The sequence below is a fragment of the Dermacentor andersoni genome, chromosome 1 (assembly GCF_023375885.2).
Source record: "Dermacentor andersoni chromosome 1, qqDerAnde1_hic_scaffold, whole genome shotgun sequence".
Taxonomy (NCBI): domain Eukaryota; kingdom Metazoa; phylum Arthropoda; class Arachnida; order Ixodida; family Ixodidae; genus Dermacentor; species Dermacentor andersoni.
The window spans coordinates 243,758,091-243,782,147 of NC_092814.1; the positions used below are offsets into that span (position 1 = coordinate 243,758,091).

Genomic DNA, 24,057 nt, shown 5'->3' on the forward strand with positions numbered 1-24,057 from the left:
TAGCACGGCGCCAAAATGATGATGTGGCTTCACGCACAGACACACAGGGCGCTTGGAGGCCGTTCTGATCTCTGAGGCTTGTTCTGCTGGGCTCCCTGATGGAGATGATGCACCTCCGTGTTTGCGTGACGAAAAGTGGGAAACGCTGCGTGTTAACTGATACGCATGCAATAAGCTGGTACGGTTTATGCGGATGCAAAACACATTATTTTCAGTGGCCGCTGAGTTGGCGATTTGACTTCACTACTTTTAAAACGAAACTAGTGTTTAAGTGTGTACGGTTTAACGAGCTTTTACTGTATATCATAAATTGCAAGAAAGGAACCTGAAACTGCTTCATAATATTCGCGAGGCGAACTTCGATGAATGTATTGATTTCAATTTCTTATCTGCTCGAGGGTACAAATACGCTGTTTAGGTGATCACAGAGTTTAATTTTGCAAACATCCATAGGAATATTGTCCTTCAACATGTATTCCACTTAGTTATGCACATTTCTTTTCCGTATTATATATGGTTGAAACATAGCTAAGTTGAATTGGGAATCATTTCCAAATTAAACTCCACATTTAGGGCAAATGCCATAGGCACTTTACAATCTAATACTATTACACAAATGTATTTCTTGCATAATCTTCCTGGCCATATGCATTAAATAAAAATCTCAAATTTATTGCCCAGATTTGTCTGTTCACAGCATGCATCATGCACTGCATTCTTAGAACAGTGCACCAATTTTGTTATTTTAACGTATGACTAAAAAATAAATAAGCAATTTATTTTCAGATATAATCCGCGATTGCGATATTAGTTTAAGGGCACAGGGTAAGCCCTATACCTCCCATTCATTTTTGGTCTTGGTGAGGAACATAATTCTTGCTAACTGATAGCGTTATCCTGGTAAAACATACATCAGTTTGTTCCAAATTTTGTCCACTTTTATCTGAACTAGTTATCAAAACATCTTGAAAATTAGATTTTTAATCAAAATGTTAGGTCTAGTGTATAAATTCTTGCTTTTTTCGTGTATTTAAAAATTTGTAAAGAAGAAAGTTCTGCATGTAATTGTTTAATTCTAGTTCCGTAGCTGCCAACGCTTGTTTAAATGGTTGAAAAAAACAATTGGCACTCTATCTTCAAAGGAATAGGAAATAATGGTTCCTTTCTATTAAAAAAAACGTTTCGAAATACTTAAGCCTAAAGTAAAAGAAGAGGTGAAAAGCAATTTTTATTTGCACTAGAAGCATCACTCTTTGGTTTAATAGGCCCCGGCTTCGTAGTCACTGTCGAAGTCATTTTTGCGCTTTTTGGCTTCTCGTTTTGCTTGCCTTGCCTCTTTTTTGAGCTGTCGTGCTGCTCGGTACACAAAGTACATTCGCTTGCGGTCTAGTTCCTGAGCCACTTGATGGTGTTGCGCCCAAGGTTCAATGGTGTTGCGCCTAAAAAGTTGGCTTGTGCGATGCTGTCATCATTGAATGAAATGACAGCATCCAGAGCTGCTATCCTTAGTATCTAAAGCACAACAAACACGTTCTCTTGTGCGCGTCCCCAAACATGGTTGAACGACTCATTTGCGTTTTGAGTTTGCCCATGAAGGCACTTCTCCAGGAGCTCAGCTTGTGATAGCTGCCTATACGCACGTTTGATCTCCTCCAAAAGAGATGCAGGCAAGCTGGTGGGTTCTGCGTTTGGCATCTCGCCGCATTGCGTGCACCTATTTGCTTTTTCAAGGCGAGTGTAACGACATGGCCGCTGGATAAAAAAAAAGGTCAAGCGGCCATGGTAATGGTTACCGTGAAGTTCACGTTTGTTGGAGGTCTTCCTGGCCCTGGGAATCTCCACTTATCAACCGTGACGAACACAGGCACAAAGTATGATACTCCCACAAAGGAAATGCACTCGAACGCAGACGACGCAGATATTCGAAGGTTGCAGAATCGCGGAAAAAACATGCGGAGTGTCTCACGGTTTTCTTGGCTAAAAAAAAAAAAAAAGGCCGATTTGCCATAGTTGCCAGACCATTATTTATATGTTGCTAATTACAGATGAGCTTTAAAGTTTGGTGGTGAAAGTTTTTGGTTCAAGAAATTGACAATAAAGCGAAGGGTATCCGAAAAGAATGCGTAGCCGCTCATTACATTGTTTCGGAAAAATTGTTCTTCAGCCCACAGTATGACTTCCTAAGAAAAGTGTGACTATGAAACATTTAAGAAATAGATGAACTTCTCAAATTCTAAAAAAAGAAAAAAAGAAAAATATTTTTTTCCAATTTTTTTCTTACCCTGTGCCCTTAAATGCTGGTTCATTAGCTAAGTTGTCATTTCACTAATGAAGACGAGAGACTTTCATGCACAGACAAAATAAGCGGCCAAGAGTGGCAACTAGTTGGTTAACTTAGACAGGAAAACTGAGTTTAGCTGGGTGTTTAACTGCATAGCTTTAAATATTACACATATTGTATGCAGTGCAAGGTGACTGCCCCTCAGCCAAGAAATGTTTTAGTTTTATTTATTTATTTATTTACGGCAGCAGGGCTGGAAAGTATTACAAAAGGGAGTGGTTTGAGCAAGCTAGACCAATAATGCGATGAGTAAACAGTTGCTTTCTAATCGTACAAGTTTGGCTAATGGTAGATGCAAAAAAAATAAATGAGTGCACACCTAGAAGGCAGCTTTACAGTTATACAGTTTAACCTCATTTTGGAAAGAATTAAAAAGGAACATGGTCAGTAATTACCACATTCAGGCTACACAGTGTAGGCTAGTTAATGTTGTATGATACTTGCAAATATTATTATTGTTTAGGATTTCTGTGTGAAGGCGATTCCAGTCACAGAATGTGTGAGCTAAAAAAGAGCGTAAGAAAGCTAGTGTGACTAGATTTGATGCATCAAATCTAGTCACACTAGCTTTTTTCTCTTTTTTTTTTTTTCCAAACTGTTTGTGGCTTATCGTGTCCCACAACAATAATCTTCATCTGTCTTGCCCACTTTTCGTTTCTTTAATGCTGCAAGCATGGTACTTCCAAGTGACGAACGGCTTGTACGTTATCAGTGCGACACAGCATTCTGAACAGGAAAGTAGCAAGCAAGGCTGATAATTATTGTTGTAGGAGAAGATAAGCCCCGATGGGTGTGAACTTTTGTAAGAGTGTATATGTTGCAATGGAGATATCAGTTAAGATGTCTAAATTGAAGGTTAGTTTTGTTTGCTGTTAGCGGAGCAATTCGATCATAAGTTGAACATATAAAACGAGTGGAGTAATGTTGAGAAGTCTTAATGTGGTAATAAGGTTCAGTAAATTGCAAACGGAAGATGCATACTCTATTTCGTCTGTATTCGAGTTTGCTGTAGTAGTAACTTGAAATAGGATGGTGCATTATAAAAGTAGTGGCGCAAATAACCCAAAGTTCTATTAGCAATGTTAGTAATTCTTGATATAGGTTGAGTAGGTCAGATTAGCAATGATCATCATCAGCCCATTCTTATGTCCACTGCAGGACAAAGGCCTCCCCCTACAATCTCCATTTACACATGTCTCACGTTAGCTGATTCCAACTTCGCCAGCAAATTTCCCCTTTCCATCACCCACCTACTTTTCTGCCGTCCTCGACTGCGCTTCCCTTCTGTTGGCACCCATTCTGTAGCTCTAATGGTCCACCGGTTGTCTATCCTGCGCGTTATATGGCCTGCCCAGCTCCATTTCTTTTTCTCTTCATGTCAGCTACGATATTGGCTATCCCGATTTGCTCTCTGATCCACAACGCTTTCTTCCTGTCTCAACGTTACGCCTGACATCTTTCGTTCCATCGCTCTTTGCATAGTCCTTAACTTGTTCTCGCGCTTCTTTGTTAATCTCCAAGTTTCTACATTATATATGTGGGGTCTCGCACGTCGTCTTGGGACAAAGGAACACAGTAGTGCAAGCAATAGCAAGAGCATTTAATGAACCTTTCATACACCAATCTAGTCAGCCGAAATAGAACGTGCCGATGGGCGCGCGACAAATTGAAGTAGTTCAGCTCACCACAAGCGGATGGCAAGCGAATATGTTCACCTCCACACTGGACACCAACGCCTAATCGTGCGCATGTATGGTCATGTGAATGGTGGCACGTTAAGAGGATCTTGTTCGTCCATTATAATGTCCTGCTCCTAAGCCTTTCACAGGATGGTCGCGCGAAATCTCCACGCAGCTTCCTAACCTGAAGCCAAACAGGAACAGTCTACTCCTGTTTTTCTCTGAGTGACCCTGCCTTTAGGTGCCGTTAGCAGGGCAACACTCTAGTCTACAACCCCACCGACCCTCCACTGGCACTTAGCTACGTGGAGAAGCCGAATTGTGGGAGACTGAGAGACATGCAGAGAAAACAACATCAGGGGACACATCAGTCTAGTGTCCCCACATATGTTAGCATTGGCAGAATGTAATAATTTTCAACCTTTTCTTTTCAATCACAGTGCTAAGCTCCCAGTCAGGATCTGATAATGCCTGCCGTGTGCACTCCAACCCAGTTTTATTTCTCTGTAAATTTTCTTCTCATTATGAGCGACCCCTGTGAGTGATTGACCTAGATGAACATACTCTTGCAGACTCTAGAGGCTGACTTGTAAGCCTTCCTAGTCTAATAGCTAGAGCACTTCTAAGCATGCAGTGGCGAGATTGTGTCTCCCTCCCTGATCCCTTCTTGATAGGTAATCTTCTACTTTTCTTGGTGGAGGACCAAGGTAGCTGTGTTACCTTTGCAGATATACTCATGTATGCCTACTGTACTCCTCGATTACCCAATGCCTCCATGACTTCTGTAATCTCTACTGAATTAAATGGCTTTTCATATTCCATTAAAGCCATATAAAGAGATTGCTTGTATATACTGCAGATTTCGCAGTTATCAAAATGATGAAATGGATGTGATCCTCACTAGAATATCTCTTGAAGCCACCTTGTTCTCTTGGTTAATTGAAGTCAAGTGTTGCCCTGACTCTATTGGACATTATTTGGTTGAATATTTTTAGAATACTGAAAGCAACCTAATCTGCAAATAATTCTTCAATTCTTCAACATGTTCCCTCTTATGGATTAGTATAATGTTGGCATTCTTCCAGCTCCCTGGTACACTTCAAGTTTTGAGGTGTTGTGTAAAAAGGGCACAACCTTTTCAAGTATATTTCAAGTATATTTTCAAGTATATTATTAAATCGACTGTTGTGCCATCTTCTGCCGCTTTTCCCCGGGACATGTCTTGCAAGGCCCTTCTAACTTCATCGCTAGTTATAGAAGGTGCCTTTGTATCTTGTTAATCACTACTTCCAGTGAAGGCTGCTCTGAGTACTCTACAGGTCAGTATAGAATTCTGCTGCTGCGTTTACTATATCATCAATATTGCTGAGGACATTACCTTGCTTAGCTTTCGCTTCATACATCTTGGCCTATGCCATGCCAAGTTTTATTCTCACTGATTTCATGCTGTGGCCATATTTTACTGCTTCCTCAATCTTTCTGAAGTTGTGATTTTGTATATCGCTTTCTTCTTGTTTACAAGCTTTGACAGTTCAGTGATCTCTTGATATGATTTGACAGATATTATTTCTTGAGTTTTGACGCTTTCATGCTTTGTCGTTTTTTTTATTAGGTCCTTTGTTACTTGGGAGAGCTTACTTACTGGTTGCCTTGGTGCCTTGCCTCCCAACTCGATTGCTGATTCTGAAATGAGCCTAGTTCTGGCTCTCTTCAAATTGAGAGCAGTCCTAGACCTCACTAACCTATGGTAACTGCCCTTTACCTTACCTAACACTTCGACATCCTTCACTACGCTGGGATTGGGAGAGAGAATTAAAGTTATTTCATTTAATGTTTCTCCATTGGGGCTTTTCCAGGTCCTCTTCCTGTTACTGCACTTCCTGCAGAAAGTGGTCATTATTCAGAGTGTATTCTTTTCTGCAAATTCTATCATTTCTCCTCTACTATTTCTAGAATCGGTGCCATAGTTGCCAATTGCTTGTTCTCCAGCTTGCTTTTCTCCCACTTATACATTGGAGTCGCCTATGACTACAATATAGTGAGCTTGTACTTTTCTCATTGCTAATTCAACATCTTCATAACACTGTTCTACTTCTTCTTCATCATGACTGAAGGTACTACCTTTAATCTATATCTCCTGTTTAGCTTTATTGGCTGGAGACCCTCCTCGAAAAAAACATTTCTTTAATATTTGTACTAGAGATCTGAAAATCCACCCACTTAGAGAGCATTTCAAGCAGATTTCAAATATGTCATTAGTTTCTGTGTAGCTCCTATAGTTCTTAAGTTAAGTCCTACACAATGGCAAAATAGTGATTTTGCGGGTACTTTATCGTGTAATAAATTTTGAGCTCTTCAGTTAAGTCCTACACAATGGCAAAATAGTGATTTTGCGGGTACTTTATTCAGTAATAAATTTTTTCAAAACGCTTTGTGCTATGGCTTATTTAGCTCTTTGTAGACTGCAAAGTGCCAATGTCTATTCAAACAACGTGTACAATTACTGGAACTATTAAAAAGAAATTAGGACACTTCAACTAATTTCTTTGCACAATCACATCAAATTAACCTTGTACACTTACCATTGTCTTGTACTAACAAATTTGGCATACATATTCTTGAAGATATGTACTGTGCGTTTATCTACTTGAAATTGCAATATCTCCAAGCAGTAAGTTGCAAAAGTACATCGTTATATTTCAGAGAATTGAAAAAAAAGTTACTTTAGATGTTCTAGTTTTTTTTTGCATAGTTTCAGTAATTGTACACTCCGTTTAGCTAGATATCGGCACTTTGCGATCTACAAAGAGCTACGCAAGCTTCAGCACGATGCTTTTTGTGAAAATTTATTACATAAAAAAAGTGCCCATAAAGATGACTATATTTTGCCATTCTCCACCACATAACTCTAATACTATAACAGCTACACAAAAAGTAGTGCCATATTTGAAATCTTCATAGAAAACTCTATACTTGTCTGAATTTTGAAACTTTTAATACAAGTGATAAAAAAAAGTTGTTTCGAGGAGCATCTCCCGTTAAGGCGACTGCTACCCTTTCATTTATGCTGTAGAATTCACCAATGTTGCCCGCTATGTCGTTATGAATTAGAAATCCTACCCCGTATTCTTTCTTGTCTGGAAGACTTCTGTAGCAGAGGACGTGGCTGTTAGCACTTTATGAGCCTCGCCAGTTCTTCTAACCTCACTAAGGCTAATAATATCCCAGGCAATGCCTAATAATTCAAAGAGCCCAGCTAAGCTACCCTCACTCAAGAGGGTTTGTGTGTTACGCGTTGCCAGGTTTAATTTCCAGTAGCAGCCTCTCTGGATCCAGATATTCTGGCACCCTGTGTTGTTTCATAAGTCTGACTGCCACCTTTGTAAGGTACTCCACAGGTCCTGGGGACTTAAAGCCATGGGTTAATTGCAGGAGTCATGAGGGAAGTAGTGGCTGTATACTGCAACAGAGGCCAATTCCTGTTTTGGTAAGGGAGTGTCTTTTTTAAATGGTAATGGGCCTTCCTAATTTGGTTGCACCTGAACTACTATAGCCCCACGAGCATTTGGCGAAGTAGCACATGTGCAGTAGATCCAAAGACCATTCCAGCGCTTTGTTTCCATATATGGTATCGGTGGACGCGCTCGCCGCATGCCTGGTTCCCGCCATGGAGCATGTCTCGTGCTGCACACAGCTTTCCTCCTCACCTTTTTGCCATACTGTCCTTAGCTTTCCTCCTTATGCTTTCATTGTGCCCTTCTCCTATGCTTTTCTCCTCCCGCTCTCTTCAATTTCGCAATTTTTTATCCCCTGCTGAACTGTGCATTTGCTCTTTCATCCTTTGCTGTGCTTGTTTGTTCCATTACGGTGAAGGATACCGCTGCTGCTCAACACAGGAACGGCCACCTAAGAGCTGTGCTCTAAAATGGTGTGTCACTAATTGCATGTAACTGAACATAAATGTGTACATGTTAGCTTTACTAAAAATATTAGCAAAATCAAATATTCAAGTGGCCAAGAAGTAAAAAATAATCTATCATCCAAATATTTAGGTGTTATGCTGTCAGAGCATGTCTTTTGGTCAGAACATGTTAATACTTTTTTTGTAAACATTTCTTTAACTGCGCGAACAAATGACCACAGAGAGCAGACAAGGACAGGCGCAGTCCTTGTCTCCGCCTGTCCTTGTTCGCTCTCTCTGTGATCATTTGTTCGTGCAGGTAAAAAAATGGTTGCTAAAATACACCAACTCGCCCAACAACAAGTTTATTTAAACTACACATTAATACGATAGTTAAAGGTGCAGGGCCTGCCCTTGCTTGTTGCAACGAAGTTTAAACATGTAAGCTTTGATGTAAAAAAAAGCAGCATATAAATCATGCTTTACCAATATTGTAGTATGCTCGGCCTGTGTGGGATCCGCGTTGTCGTTTGCGCATTAATGCATTGGAAAAAAAACTAATCCGCAGTGGCAAGATTTGTCCTAGGGAGTTACGACCACTTTCTTAGTGTAACAGCAATGAAAAGGAACTTGGTCGGATCCCTTCGTTTGAATGTTGAAGCAGGTTCAGGGTGTCTACCTACCGTGAATTCTCAGGGATTTTGAATCGTCTTGAAATAGTCAGGTAAAACTCAGGGAAATTGTGCTTCTATCAGAGAAAATTAGCTGTCATTTTAGCGCGAGGGAACGAAAGTCGCCCTAATGCTGGCTCGAGTAAAAAAGAGGAATCGTAACGCATGACGACGTGTCGTCGGCTAGAGGAGTTGCCAGTGTACAGTCAATGACTGATTTTCCAAACGTCCCATTTTTGGGACATGCCTGATAATGCGGATGGCTTCGTGACATTACATGCCCCATGGAGTCAATGTATAAAAACGTCTGAAATTTCGGACGCAAGAGCCCTTCGGCCATCAGCCATCAGATTTTCCAGATTTTTTGCCACGACCGCAGATCCAAAACGGCTGCAATCAAAGCCAACACTGCTATTTTATCTCGCCACCTAGAACCGATGCTGTCGCACGCAGATACGCTGACAGCCGTAGCCACCACCGCGGCAGCACAAGGCCTTGCTAGGAATAAAGAATAAGGTTTAAGTAACATATAACAGAATCATCAGTCAGTCGATGAACGCCGAAGAATTTTTACATAAGCACACTATGGTGTCATCCTTACAAAATTCAAGCCTAGCTTGCTGAGTCACAGGTAAAAGAATCAGAATAGATGGAGTAGCAATTGTACTAAAGACTTCAAGCCTTCTGTTAGCACTTGCCATGTTTAAGCTTTTCTCGTCTTATCGTCTTACAACAGTCTTCCTTTGTTTTTCAAACAATAAATTGTTAACAGATCCTTTAAATATTGCTTCTTTTAGGTTTAGGTCACGTACTGAATCGATAGCGATACAATTGGTTGATCCTGATGACGCCAGCATTGCGAAAAAAATTAGCAGTTGCTTCCCTGCGGCACCAACTTAGTTTTCTCTGGGTTAATTATGAACTCCACAAATAATATGTGAATACTGCTTTTTTTTCCTTATTTTCATACGTATGACAAGGCATGTAGTAGGCATTCCCATTGTCCTCGATCAGCGGAACTGGGGAACGATTTCATAATTTTCGAAGTGGCTCACGTTATGCCAGGTATGCGCACAAAGTTTCATTCGTGTCATTTAAAAACAGCGTTACACAAGTGTTAGACGCTTGTATTTAGGTGTCTTAACAGAAGGAGATGTGACGCTGGTGTTCAATGTAGCAGAAATGAGATTCAAACGGGCACACTTTGCAAAATGATGTGCGGGCAATGTTTTAAGCTGTGTGTTAATATTACAGGCAATTCAAATTCCTACTGCAACTGCTCGACAGAAACAGCTTTGCTGGAAATTTCGCTGGATTCTGTAAGGTCGCACAAAGACTGCGTTTTTTAGATTGTCACGTTATATCTAGATAATATTTCAGCCGTCTATTAGGAATAATTAGAGAACAGGAAGTCTGTAAATGCAATTTGGAGCATAGCGCTTTGAAATTTTCCGGTGTGTATGGCCAGTAGCATCTCCTATATTATTTAATTTAAACACTATAGAATTCGGAAGGAAGCGTTCAGTGATTTTTAGTCAACCAGATGCTCTTGTGATTAACATCCATCCCATGCATCATGGCATACACATGGTGAGAATTTCAAGTTCTACAAGGTCGATTTGCCACAAGGTGGCAAATAAAAAAAAAAAGGAAACTGTACGAAATGTCCGTAATTTGTGGGTATGAATCCTGTATATATTCTTTTTAAGGTGTGCCTAAATGATTGCAGTGTTTGTGTACACAGCCGCCAATGAAAGTCTTGTTTATATCTCCGTTTCCATCGACGAGCTAGACAAAGCCAGATGAAGCAGCCAAATCGTGCCACCATTTTGCTAGCTGATTCACACTTCAGCCATCACGGCTCCATTGTAGAGCCCTCGGCTCTTGAAATGCCTTGCAGGGAATAAGTTTCAGGGATTTGACTTTAACAGTATACCTTTGGCTTAAGTCAGAAACTACTTACAATCATGTCAGAAATCAATTGACATCATTGCAATGGGAAAGTCATCTTAGAAAAGTGACCTGGGGCCGTGTTCTGTAGCGGTTTGCTTTGGAACCAGTTCGGTCTGGCTGTTACGTCTGGATTACATCACTCGGAAAAAGAGTGGAACGGGGCGGGCGGTGTTATGCAAACAACTTGCCTCGCTTTGTTTACGTTTTGGACTTGTTCGCGCGCCGAAACCGAAACGATGTCATCGCACAAAGACAGGTGGCTGGGTCCTCATGTTTCAGCGAGGCAGCGCGAAATACTCGTTTCATTTGTCGAGGAGCGCCCCTACCTAGCAAAGTCGTCGTGTGTGTTGGGCCAGCACAGCTGACGGCGGCTTACTGTTTCGCGGTGGATGGGAATCTAACCCATCCTTTTTCTTTGCCCACAACCATAATGGCCTTGGCGATGGCTGTAATGATCCGGTTGACCAAAGGCTGCGACAATGCAATCGCTTCTTCATTCCCAACGCACTGTTGAAAGCTCCCGGTGGCAAAAAACCACAGCGCGCACAGCACTTTCATCGCAGTGTCGACACCACGAAATCTTTGAGGTCCGAGATGTTCTTCCAGCTCAGCGCAAAGACGACGCACTATGTCTTTGGAGAGCCTAAAATGCCTTCGAAACTCTTCTTCAGCCATGCCGAACGCGTCGCGTCATTGTCTTTCGGCGCTCGCCAGCAGCACAACCTCGCACAACCAAAGGAGCCGCCATTGCCGTCTCTGTCTCGTCTCGTCTAGGTGCCGGCTCGCCAGCTGGCGCGAGACTAGCCGGCAGCCACGGTTGCCCTAGCAACCCTCGACATCATGCTCGCCAGCGCGCGCGACCCTCGAGCGAACCACTTCTCCGCGGTTCCTCTCGTAGCAAGGGACCGGTTCCTTTCCAGATAATTGACAACCTGTGTGACGTCAACAAAATCAGGGATGACAACAACGAAGCGCCGACCAATGACAACAGCCAGACCGAACCGGTTCCAAAGCGAACCGCTACAGAATACGGCCCCTTAAGAACTTGAAGCGTGTGTTAACTGAGCAGCCGCTTAGCTTCAAGAAATTGCGGCTAAGAAGATTTTACTACTTTTTGTGTATCTATACGTATAAGGTCTGTTATCCCATCTTGTAATATTTTTGGCATTCTTGAAATCCTTGAATTGTCCTTGAATTTAAGTAAATGTATCTGTATATGTAACGCACAAGTTTTCACCGTGCCATGGTCATTAGGCTGCAGCATCTGAGCATTTCACATGATAAAAACCAATTCTTTCACAAACGCTTCTGGAGCTGTTGGAAAATATCTTTTCCTTCCCGTTGAACGTTAATCACCCACGCCGACATGCGATAGTCCTGTGTAATGATTCACTTCTTTTTTCTTTTTTGAATTCTTTTGTTGTCTCTTTATTTGTCATAGGTAAGCTGTGAACCACAGTGTGGCTAAAGCTTCCCTTAGGTTGCTGAAAATTGTGCAGATCTAAAGCACATATTGGAATTAATGTGAAGCGACCCTTTAAGGATTGGTGATGCTTATTTGATGCTATGCAAAAAGTTGTTTGGTTTGGCTTGGTGTGATAAGTTTGATGTAGGAGATGTATGGGACAAGCCCACTCTGGAGGATTGGCCAAGAATGGACCCACACCCAGTGCCACATGCCGAATGGCTAAATGAAAGAAAATAAAGTAAATCAAAGAATATGTTTAATGTAATTCACCATTTTATTAACAGATTGGTATTCTTTAGAGATGTTTGTGAACCAACATTATATGTTCAAGTTTTTTTGTAGGCAGTGGTGTTCTTTCTTTCTTCTTTTTAAATGCAGAACACAAGTGAGGGTACTCAGTCAGCATGCAAAGGTTATAATAAGGCACTTGACGAGTACTTTCATGTAACCTTTGTGTTTATATCCACAAATATATCTGGTAAGATAGTGATCGACCCATCAGCCAAGCAGCCACACCAAACCTGGGAAAGTAAAAAATATGAATTATGGGGTTTTACGTGCCAAAACCACTTTCTGATTATGAAGCACCCCGTAGTCGAGGACTCCGGAAATTTCGACCATCTGTGGTTCTTTAACGTGCACCTAAATCTAAGTACATGGGTGTTTTTGCATGTTACCCCCATCGGAATGCGGCCGCCGTGGCCAGGATTCGATCCTGCGCCCTCGTGTTCAGTAGCCCAACACCATAGCCACTGAGCAACCATGGCAGGTACCTGGGAAAGTAGGCAAACAAAACTTTGCCTTAGAATTTCGTTATCAGCCCGCTGCCTTTTAGTTACGACGTGGCTGACATAGCAGCTGCACCTACATGACCCTCACGCTACGTCAAGTCGATTGTTGTGCCAGGATTTCCACTGGTGGCACCCTGCTTCATAAAATCTTTTGTTGGTCACTTTTTTTTTCCTTTGTCCTTTTTTTTTTCTTCCCGCTATGTAATCATCATGCTAGTGTGAAGCTCTACATTTTTGTCTTAATTTCAGGTTATGCTCCTACATTTATTTTTTGGACAGGTTTCTATATTTGCTTTATTGCTATACATATTGTCTTTCTGGTCTTTCCTGTCCCCTCTAGATTTTTTACCCACATCTGTGAATGATGGGTTTTTAAGACTTTCGAGTGCTTCACACTATGTCATTTTGCAACTATCTCCGAGTTCATTTTGATTTAGTCAGTGTATGTGGAGGATGTGTAGCATTGCTGTACGGCATTAATTATGGTGTTAACTGACATTAATTATAAAACTTCACTTGAAGTTTAGAGTGGCTTTTTCTGTTGAGAGCACTATGGCTAGTGGTTTAATTTTTTTCCCCTCTCCTCCAGGCTGCCTTAACTGAGCTAAAACGGGCCTATGGTGAGCTACTGGAGGTTTCTGGAGGTGCCCCATTGGACATTGCAGCTGTTCCTTTGACCTTTGATGAACTAAGCCAAAGCATTGCCAAACTGAAGGTGAGAGGAATATTTATAGTTGTTTCTTTTAATAATACCCTAAAGAGAAATGAACTAAACCTGATGCATGAAGCTTAAAAGGTCACAATACCTAATGACTAATTAGTGTTTAGTCATTTACTCTTATATAACATAATGCTATTGTTCCCAGAAAGAAAGATCTCTGAATGAATATTGAGGATTAGTGACTTATAATAACACAACCGGGAAGCTTCTAAAGTTAATTTGGATAATTTGAAGCTCAAAATAAAATATATGTAAGTTTATGTTCAAGTTAATTCACCAATAATGTCACTTTAGCATAAAAGTATGTTCATTTTGCTTAATACGCAGTGCACCTCTAAATTGGGAACTTGCAGACATGTCCCCATACAAAAACAAGATAATATACCATATTTACTTAAATGTAACACGACTGTGATGGCATACATATGAGGGGCAACCTTCCAGCCACGGGAAATTTAAAAATAATAATAATAAATAAAACCACAAATTTAATGCAAGATGAGCAGGAAAAACGATGTTACCAGGGGTGGGACTCCTGCGCCAAACTGTGCTAAACACAGAAAATATGCCGAAATTGTGCCACACTGCACCAGAACGGCTTCAGCATGTGTGCTCCGCAGTGGCTGCGAACGGCGAGCAGATTTTTTCCCAAAAAGGAGCGCAGCCGTTCACAATCCTCACCGCGCAGTGCCGCCTCCGGCATAGTTTTTCGTAATTTTCCCATTTCTAACATGACTTTTCGACGCTTCCGGCAAGTGGTCAGCACACTCGCAGCAGCTCCCAGCTGTCATTGCGCTGGTGTCGGAACGGCCAGGGAAGCTGTATTTAGAGGGTATATGAATATGGTTGAGTGGGCTGAGTGGCACGGTGCACCCTATAGCCGAGACGCAAAACAGCGAAAAGTAGGCTGAGGGTGTTGCGAACAGACTAGATATTGGGGAGGTGCGCGCTGCAGCGGGCTGGCATCTGTGTCCCCAGAGCCTGTATAAAGTGAAACTATTTCAATCTGGGTTTACGCCTATCACAAAGGGCTAATGGCAGATTTGGAATAAAAACAGTGAATAATTTTACCTTATACCAGAAAGTTAAGTATTAGGTGCCTTCCTAGAATGGTGAAACCGTCTCCACATTTTTCTTGAGTAATTGGCATGCTAGCACCACCAGATTGACCGAAAGAGTGCTCCAGCCACAGCTTGCATGTTGCAGTTCATAGTGAATACTATAGTACATGCAGAAGGAAGCCTGTAATTTCTCTCAGAAGGCTGCCCCGTTTATCCTTTAAATTTTTTAGACATTACTTCTTTTTCACATTTATTGTAAAATATGATTGTTGAGCAAATGCACTTGCTAGTCCTGAATATCTTCAGACATCACAGCTTCTAATCACTCCCTATGACAAGGGCATAAATGCATACCTGCCAACTACCCCACATTTTCTGGGAAGTTTATTAATTTTGGCTCGTGTAACAAATTTACAAATGTGTAAAGCTTTACAAAAAGTTCATTCTGTTTGCAAAAAAGTTTCATTGGTCTCTTAACATTCTGTTGAGTCTTCTGGTGGTGAAAGAACACTAGAGGGGCTCTTGCTTCAAGTAACTTTCAGCACGACGATGACATTACACTGCTTTCAGTCTTTGGTTACGAACTCTCATAAAAGAAAACATATTTTACATGATAAGCTAGCGGCAGCAAGTTGTTTTTTACGTTCCAGAGAATTGCATGCACTGCAGAATGAACTAGCAAGGTGGTTAGCCTAGGTGTGGACCACTATCTCATTTGGAAACATTACAGAGTATTTTGATAAATGCAGATAATTAAACGCATAAAGGACCATACAGAGGATGTGATAGTGTGGTCTTTAGGCAGTGATAAAGTGCTGAGAGTGACATCACTGGACATTAAGGCTATGTTCACATTTGGTCTCGGAACAGGCAGAAGCGGCACAAACTTGACAAAAGCCACCTGTCTAGGTGGCAAAATGGGCGGAAAACCAGGTGGCGAGTCCAGTCGGTCTCAGACCAATTTTTTTTGCATGGCGAAGCGGAAAGCCATTCTGCTTAACTGTCTTCTTCCTCTTTCATGGTAGATGAAAGGACGATACAAGCAGTTGCGCAAAATGACAGCTTTTAATGACTGATAGGTCAATGAGTGACCATGCCATTTGAAATGGCGCAATGAAGAGCGTCACCACGCAGACAAAAAAATTGGAGGCTTATCAAGGTTAAGCCCAGTGGATGCGAAGCATGTTAAGCAGCTGCCTCAGTGTGGATGGGGCTAAGTAACGGAGACGTGGTTTTAGGTTAATCGTCGTACTTTATTCTTTGCAGCCCGACAAACACACTCTTATGGTCCGTAAATGCATGACTCTTGGTTTGCACGTCACTTATTCTGTATTGTCTTTGAGCATTTCTACACAACACCAAGTCTAAACTGTTTCCCCACTGAGTCCCGGCGCAAAGACGCTGGCGCGGTTGCGGCACAGAGACTGACGCGACGGCGGGCGCGCGCCGCTTCATCCCTCGCGTGACATCACATATCACGTGATGCAGCGATGGTGGCGCCGCGTCGCGCGCGACGGCGCGAACCGAAGCGTGGAGGCCTCTGTCGGGCGACGTCCGACGGCGCGATATGAGGCCCCATCTGCAGCCGGTGTGACGTCATCACGTGACGTCATGTCACGTGACCTACTTGAAGGTCACTTGAAGGTCACTTGAAGGTCAATGGTGGCCACCGTCGGGAGGCGACCGACGGCGCGATATGAGGCCCCATCTGCAGCCGGTGTGACGTCATCACGTGACGTCATGTCACGTGACCTACTTGAAGGTCACTTGAAGGTCAATGGTGTGCCACCGCCGGGAGGCGACCGACGGCGCGATATGAGGCCCCATCTGCAGCCTGTGTGACGTCATCACGTGACGTCATGTCACGTGACCCCACTTCAGGGTCAATGGTGGCCACCGCCGGGCGTCGCGCGAAGGCCCGAAACCTACGTTAATGTGCTTCGCATAATATATGCACACTAGATGGAGGGGAAAGCAGCAGTGGTTTCCGCTGCAGTGGCGAAACAAATGTAAACATCTTGGACATGCGCAGAAAAGGTTTTCCGCCTGCTTTGGCCTTTCCACCCACTTGCCGTTTCCTAAGTGGGAACGTAGCCTAAGTGTAAATAAATTTTCATTTATTCAAGGTAAAGTTTGATACCGTCCGCATGAGGCCGGGTGGTCGTCCACCTCGGGGCTTCACGCTTTGGCACACATGACATGAGCGGGCGTAGCGCATCACGTCCCGTTTCATGCCTGGCCAGGTGGCGAGGCGACACAACTTAACGTAAGTCTTGGGGCCGCTCACGTGCCCAGCGATGCACGAGTAGTCATGAAAGTAGCGTAGCAGTGCTCCTCGCAACGCGCGCGGTATCACCACCTTAAACGCCTCACTTGTGTCGTCCTCGGTGGGAATATACCTGAGCAGGACGCCGTCGAAATTCAGCAGATAAGAATCCAGCGCGCTCACAGCATTACCAACTGTTCCCGAGCGCTTAGCACCGACAGCAATACCAGCTGCCTCCATGTGTGCGGCGGCTGCGGCCACCCTGCTCCCGGAGCTCGTCGAGCACTTTTCGACAAAACGGATCCTTCTACTGAGCCTCGAACAGCTCCTCTCTGCTGAAGACAACTCCTGCAGAACCGACCGCATCTACGTGGTTCACGCTCTCGCCCAGGATCAACGGTTATTCCGCGTCCCTTACTCGGGCTACGACTTCGATTTCTCCATCGTCTCGGACTAGCGCTCGCGAAAGTGCGTCAGCTGGGGCATTGCTTCTTCCTTTGCGGTAGTGCACGATGAAGTCGTAACGCTGCAGCAGCAGTGCCCAACGCGCCAGGCGGCCACTCGGCTCGCTCAAGCGCCTCAACCAAGTGAGAGCCATGTGGTCAGTCTCAATCTTGAATGCCACTCCATCGACGTAATAGTCGAACTTTCGCAGAGCGAAAACTATCACGAGGCACTCCTTCTCTGTCACCGAGTAGTTCCTTTCTGCCGGCGTCAATGAACGACTCGCGAACGCAACCGGTTGGAGATTGCCTCCGTGCTCCTGAAGCAAGACTGCACCTAAGCCTAGGTCGCCTGCGTCTGTTTGAATCACAAACTCCCTATTCAAATCGGGCAGCTGCAATTCGGCCGTGTCAGCGAGCACCTTCGTGAGGCCACGCAGTCCCGCCTCCTGCTCTTGACCCCAAGTCCACCGAGTGTGCCATCGTGTCTCTCTCCTCGCCTGCGCCGATTACGGTTCGCTCGCTTGGTTGTGGTTGGGTGTGGCCCACTCGCGCCGCGCCCGGAGACTGGCGTGTCTTCGCTGCCACTGGCGCTTTCCTCAAGAGCTCCGTCTTTCCTAAAGAGCTTCGTCAAAGGCGCTTGCACTGCCGCGCAGTCTGGAATGAATTGGCGATAAAAGTTCACCAATCCCAGAAAGCGCCTAAGTTCGCCGATATCTTTCGGCGACGGGTACCTCAGTATAGCCTCGAGCTTATCCTCACTCGGCAGGATGCGGCCGTTGTCCAGCGTGAATCCCAACTGCGCTATTCTGCTCGTAGCTATCTGAGCTTTGTTCGGGTTCAGCGTGATACCCGCGGAACTCGGCCTGTCTAGGATGTCTCTCAAGTGGCGCAAGTGCTCCTCGAATGTTTTCGAATAAACCACTATGTCGTCCAGATATGTTAGGGCATGTTGCCACTTCGCGTCTCCTAGCACTCGGTCCATCAACTTTTGATAAGTAGCGGGAGCTCCGACCAAACCAAAAGACATTCTCTTAAATTGAAAGAGCCCCCGGTGACAAGTGAAAGCCGTTTTCTCTTTGTCACACTCGTCCATTTCGACCTGAAAGTATCCACGACTAGCATCGAGCGTCGTAAAGTACTTCGCCCTGCCTAGGTTAGACACTAAATAGGAAACGGAGGGTAGAGGGTGCGCATCCTTCTTCGTAACCTCATTCAACCTGCGGTAGTCTACACAAAGGCGATAGGTATCGTCCTTCTTCGGGACTAGAACTACCGGTAAGCCCCATGGGCTGTTCGACCTTTCCACCACGCCTGTGTCAATTAGTTCGTCTAAGGCGCTATCAAGTGCTTTCTGCTTAGTCAAGCTAATCGGCCGAGGATTACATTTCCATGACGCAGCTTCACCCGTGTATATCCTGTGCCTGACTAGCGTAGTGCGGCCCGCCGGACGGTCAGTGAAAATCGCGTCGTATTCATACAACAGCGACGACAGTCGTGCCCGTTTTCTCTCCGGCATATTGACCTCTGACAAAAGCGGGTGCATTACTCCTCGCCTGCGCCGATTACGGTTCGCTCGCTTGGTTGTGGTCGGGTGTGGCCTACTCGCGCCGCGCCCGGCGACTGGCGTGTCTTCGCTGCCACGGGCGCTTTTGCGAAAAGCTTTAAAGCACCCGTTCCGTTCTCTCGGTAACCTCCGTTGCCGATGTCTGTTACAATGCCCAACTTGACGAGAAAGTCTCGACCCAAAATAACAGGCACTGATAAACCCGGGAGATGTACGAGGCGTTGTCGCCTGACGCGTTTCTCCCAACGGATCACTAACCTAGCTGCACCGCTTGCTGTGCCAGAAGCAAGTCGGAAGGTGGTGTCATTATCTCTCAAGCGGATATTGTTCTCGCGGAGATGATGCAACACCTCGTCACCAAATAATGAAGCGCTTGCTCCGGTTTTCAATAATGCAACGAATTTCCTTCGGGCTATCGTTAGCTCGATGAACGGTGCCTGCGAGTCCGCAACACCTCCTACGCGACAAGCCGAAGGCGCAAGTAACTCGCCACCACCGGCTATGTTCAACATCGCCGCATGGGACCCAAGGTGGATCACCGGTGGCCTCGCCCGTTTCCCAAACCACGCGCTCGGCCTCGGCCCGGCGTGCGGCCGCAGTCACGGGCGATGTGCCCTGGTCGGCCGCATTGGTAGCAGCGGCCGCTGAAGCCTCGGTGGCCTGTGCGGCCGTCGCTCCACTCCGGCCCGCCGTAGCTTCCTTGAACTGCGTTCGGCGTGTGCCGCTCCTCCAGTCTCGCATCGACCTCTCGTTCCTGTCGCGGCGCGCTGAGTGCGGCATTAGTCGGTGCTGTTCTCAGCACGTAGGCGTACGGGTCCAAAGCGCAGTCTGATAATTCCCAACTACGTTGGACCTGCTGCTCCGCGAACGATGCCGACGCGTCGACTCTAGACGAGTGGGAAGTGATCGCGCCGCCGTTCCACGATCAGCGAGGCTCGAGTGACAGTGCCGCGGGTGGAGGCGGACGGTATGCTCGCGCCGCGAGAATGTATCCCTGGTTGCGCTTCGCCTCGGCGGCGAGTTCGTCTAGGTCTCTAAACCTACGCCCTCTGAAATAGGCCACGAAAGTGGGGTGCGCCTGCCGTGTGACGCACTCAACTTTCTCTTCATCGGTGGCGAGAGGGTTCGCGAGACGATAAAGTTCGTCCATCGCTCGAACATATTCCAGCAGGGACTCATCCGGATGCTGGGTACGAAGCTCCAGCTCTCTCCTCAAACGCCACTCGTAATTGGCCGGAAGAAATTCTTCGCAGAAGTTCGCGCGGAACTCTTCTACTGTGCAGCATCGGTGTCCAGTCAGTCGGAACCATTGAGCCGCCTGGTCGGTCAGTGAAACCGGGATCACGCGCGCGACTAGTTTGGCGTCTGAAAGCCCGGTTGCCTGCTGGTAATACAGCAGACATTCGAGGTACTCACTTGCACTCGTGCGATCGTGGTACCCACTGTAGGTAGGCATGTCTACCTTAATCCGTGGTCGCTCGCTCTGCGACGAGGCCTGCATTGTGCCTTGCAGGGTGCCGGCTAAGCTCTGCATGATTTGCAACGCATTTTGCAGCATTGCCTCGCTCGACGGCAAACTCTCGCCCAAAGGGCCGGATGCCTCCGCCGTCCGGGTCGAGTTATTTAGTGGCATGTGTGCCTCTGTGTCCGCATCGCGATGCGGCGAGGGGCTCGACGTGGTACGCCTCGTATTAGGGTTAACCTCTGCCCACGTGGCATTTGCACCAGCCTGACTCTTCCGCGTGAAACACTCAAAACCAAAGCTGCTGGTTTGTTCAGCAGCGGCCACCGCGTTAGCAATAGGCTGCTGACTTTGCGTCGCTACATTTGACAACATGAACAAATCTGAGAGGTCAGACAAGCCAGCCGCCATTGTTCGCTGAAACGTGGGTAGCCCTAGCGCCAACACACACCAGAAGACTCACCGTGTTGCCGAATTCAATCCACGTTGGTAGCGCCAAATGTGGGGGTTCCACTCTGCGTGCGGCTAGGGCTGAAGGCGAGCTCTGGATCTAGCCCCACGCAGTCGCTTTGTGTTACTCCCCAACCCGTAGCTCGGGAATCACGGCTATGTCGGGTTCGAACGAATAAGGCAACCAGCGGCGTCAACTGTAAGAACGTTTATTGCTACCGGCAATAAAGAACACTGGCAGAGGGACGTCCTCTCTGTAATAGTAATAAATAGGCTGGCCTCGTTGCCCGGGATAGTCAGGCAAACGTGGTCACTCACGGGTTGCGGCAGGTACTCCAGTCCGGCAGGTTAAGGGTCAGGCCTCAGAGAGAGAGGGTCTCCCTCGCGTCAGTTACCTGCCCGCGAGTCGGGGAGGAAGGGCGCGTGCGCGTCGCAAGAGCAAGGGAGAATCGGGAGAGGGCATAGTGCGCCTCTCTCCTGTCTATGCCGGCTCTCGACGCGACGGCGCGGGGGAAGATAGGCGTGTGTGCTCCCCACAGTGTACAATATGAAAGTTAGGCTTGTAGGAGTTGGAGGAAATCCCACCGTTGCCACCAGTTGTAGGAGTTGGAGGAAATCCCACCGCTGGCGCCAGTTGTAGGAGTTAAGGAGGACTTTGAGATGAAACACTTGGGAGGTTTATTTACATTATTTACAGTGAGCGTATATTAACAGTCTTAAAAGTCATTACGGGCCGGCAACAACTCGGACGCTGCGGCCCGTCGCAAGAAGTTCGAGAGAGATGAATCCAGGAATGCTCTAGGAATGCTCTCCTGCTGCTCCCGGTCTGCGTCTTTTAAGCCCTTCGGTGTCTTGGCTTAAAACGACGTTCGGCCAATGGGCAAGCCCGCTCAGATGACGCTATTTTCGGCCAATGGTAGGCGCCCGTGCGATGGTGTCATACCCGGCGAAGAGAGTCGCCGGTTGGTCCCCCTGCGGTCTTGCCTTGCTGACTTACAACTCGCCGTCACAATAGCCAGGTGGGGGCGACGGCAGACCAAGGCGGGCAGAATTTCACGGTGTCTTACTTCTCCCTGCGGTCTTGCCTCGTTGGCTTGCAACGCGTCGGCACAATGGGCGTATGGGGGCTACGCTGCCAGGCCTTCCCGGTACATCACAGCCGTCTTGCTTCGGGACCCACTTTACTTGCAACAGTGCCGGGCTATCCCCTCGCTTTCTGGAAGAGTCAAGCATTGAATAGCTCCACCGGCGGTGTACGAAGTGGGGGCCTTCAACTTGTTTGCACGTGCGCGCCTCTGGAATGTGGCATCTGCTTCTTCATTCCTTACTTAGCTGTGGTGCAATTCGATGTGGTCTGGGGAACTCGAAGTAGGCTCAGGAAACGGCCCCATATCTAACAGGCTGCTCAGACTCCTCCCCACGATGGGCGACGAGGGGTATGCCTCCCACCGCTCTGATTAGCCGTACACCCCTTTGAGGGGGAACTTCGCAATCAGAGTTGTCGACTTATAAAACCTACATTCTTTCCTTTTTTTCTGCGATTTCTAAGTGTTCTTTTGTCACGTAGGAAATATTAGAAAGCAATCTAAGTTGAAGTGGAGAAAAATTCACATTTTTAGTATGCTGCCAACAAAAACCATATGAAAATCCCAATTGGGAAATTCTATCAGGCACGTGGATACGCAGCTTTCCATTGACCCAGTGGCACCATCTTGGTACTGTACTGCCATAGAAAGGAGAAACCAGAGCTTCATATAGCCACAGCATCGTATTTCACCACGCAAAACTAAAAGAAAAGAAGCGAAAAGAGAAACTGGTGCCATGATTCATTACTGCTGCCACAAATGGGAAGTGCTTGTACTGGCTGCCACATATATTATTTGCTGGTGCAGGTGTTGTGCAAATTTTGACAGCGTGAGCTGTGCATTTTTTTTTATCCCAGCAATAGTTGGTGATCTTAGTAGGCCGTGTCGCTGGCTTGCATTTCTTTTGTAATGCATCCCAATTGCAAAATTGTTGAATGTACCAGTCAATATAGCAGAATAGTCATATCAAACAGGCCAAGGAAAAAAAGACCCATTTATGTGTGAACCCTTCCCCTCCCATCAAAATACATATTAAGGGGGCTGAAGATCATTCCATAGACGGTCATATTGGGGGTGCCTTAAATTGCATATGGGAATGTTGCAGTTTGTGTCTTGCTTGTTCACATCTGTTCAGAAAAACTTGCCCTTCACAAATTTTTCGCAACTGCAATCGCAGATGGAAAAAGGGCCAGACTTCCAGAGGCAAAGGCAGAAGACTGATGCTGCACGTGCTCGTCTCGTAACTGTTCTACAGGAACTGGAACAGGTAAGAACAAAGTGAGATTGACTGAGTAAGGGGAGATGAGGGTCATGAAACCTTCTTTTTTTTTTTTTTTTTTTTCAACACATGTTGCTTAACTTTTGTGTGCAGATATATTGTAGAATGCTGATAGGTATTTAGATTTTGTGGGGATGCGCGACTCTCACGCATCCCCTGATATGCTGTTTTCCCGCACGGCTCGCGTGGCCTGGCGCCCGCGGCGCTCGGAGTGGTACAAGCGCGGTGCGAGAGATGGCGCGACCGTCGCGCCGCGGCGGGGTTACTCGGGCGCCGAGGGACAAGGCCCGGCTCTTTCCCGGCGGGGCGGGGGACAGCGTGGACGTCCCGCGCGCCGCCGACCCATGCTTCTGCGAGACCGCCTCGCGTGGCCGCCTTGGAACGCGCCACCATTCGCGTGACTGTACACGCGAACGACCAGGCGTCGGGATCCAGCATGGGGCGAACATATTCGCTCGCAATGCGGTCGCGGTAAGTCGGACTTCTAGATTTGTCGCGCGCCCATCGGCATGTTTTGGGGATAGCAACTCGGCTAACAGGCATTGATCTATGAAAGGTGCAATAAATGCCCTTGTGATTGTTTGCACTACTGTGTTGTCGTTCCTTTGTCCCAAGAGTACGGAGGAGAACCCCCGGATCTCCCCACAATTTCCAGTATCTTACTTGGAAGAAAAGATATGACAGAATACAATAGTCCTAATTGGGTCATTTCTTACGGGCCTTTCTAGTAATTTCTCATTAAAATAAAGTGTGTTTAAGAAAATGCAGACATTTCCAAAGGCCCACTGCACATCCTAAAGCTAAGCAAACAACAATAAAGTAATTGTGGTAATAACAAATAAATACCAAAGTTGGGAAGAAAAAACAGTGTGGCAGTAATTAGCCTACATTTGATCTAAATAATAAGCTATCACCTTTA

At 45.9% G+C, this 24,057-nt stretch overlaps 1 protein-coding gene across 3 annotated transcripts in view; it reads left to right on the forward strand.

Annotated features, from left to right (window-relative positions):
- The window catches only part of LOC126548000 (serine/threonine-protein kinase 31-like), a 322,789-nt gene that overhangs the window by 201,110 nt on the left and 97,622 nt on the right, over window positions 1–24,057 (forward strand). For all 3 annotated transcript variants that reach the window (XM_050196069.3, XM_050196070.3, XM_050196071.3), the window contains 2 exons: window positions 13,394–13,519; window positions 23,037–23,126. In XM_050196069.3, coding sequence (XP_050052026.1) covers window positions 13,394–13,519; window positions 23,037–23,126 — 216 coding nt within the window. The remainder of the gene's footprint in view (window positions 1–13,393; window positions 13,520–23,036; window positions 23,127–24,057) is intronic.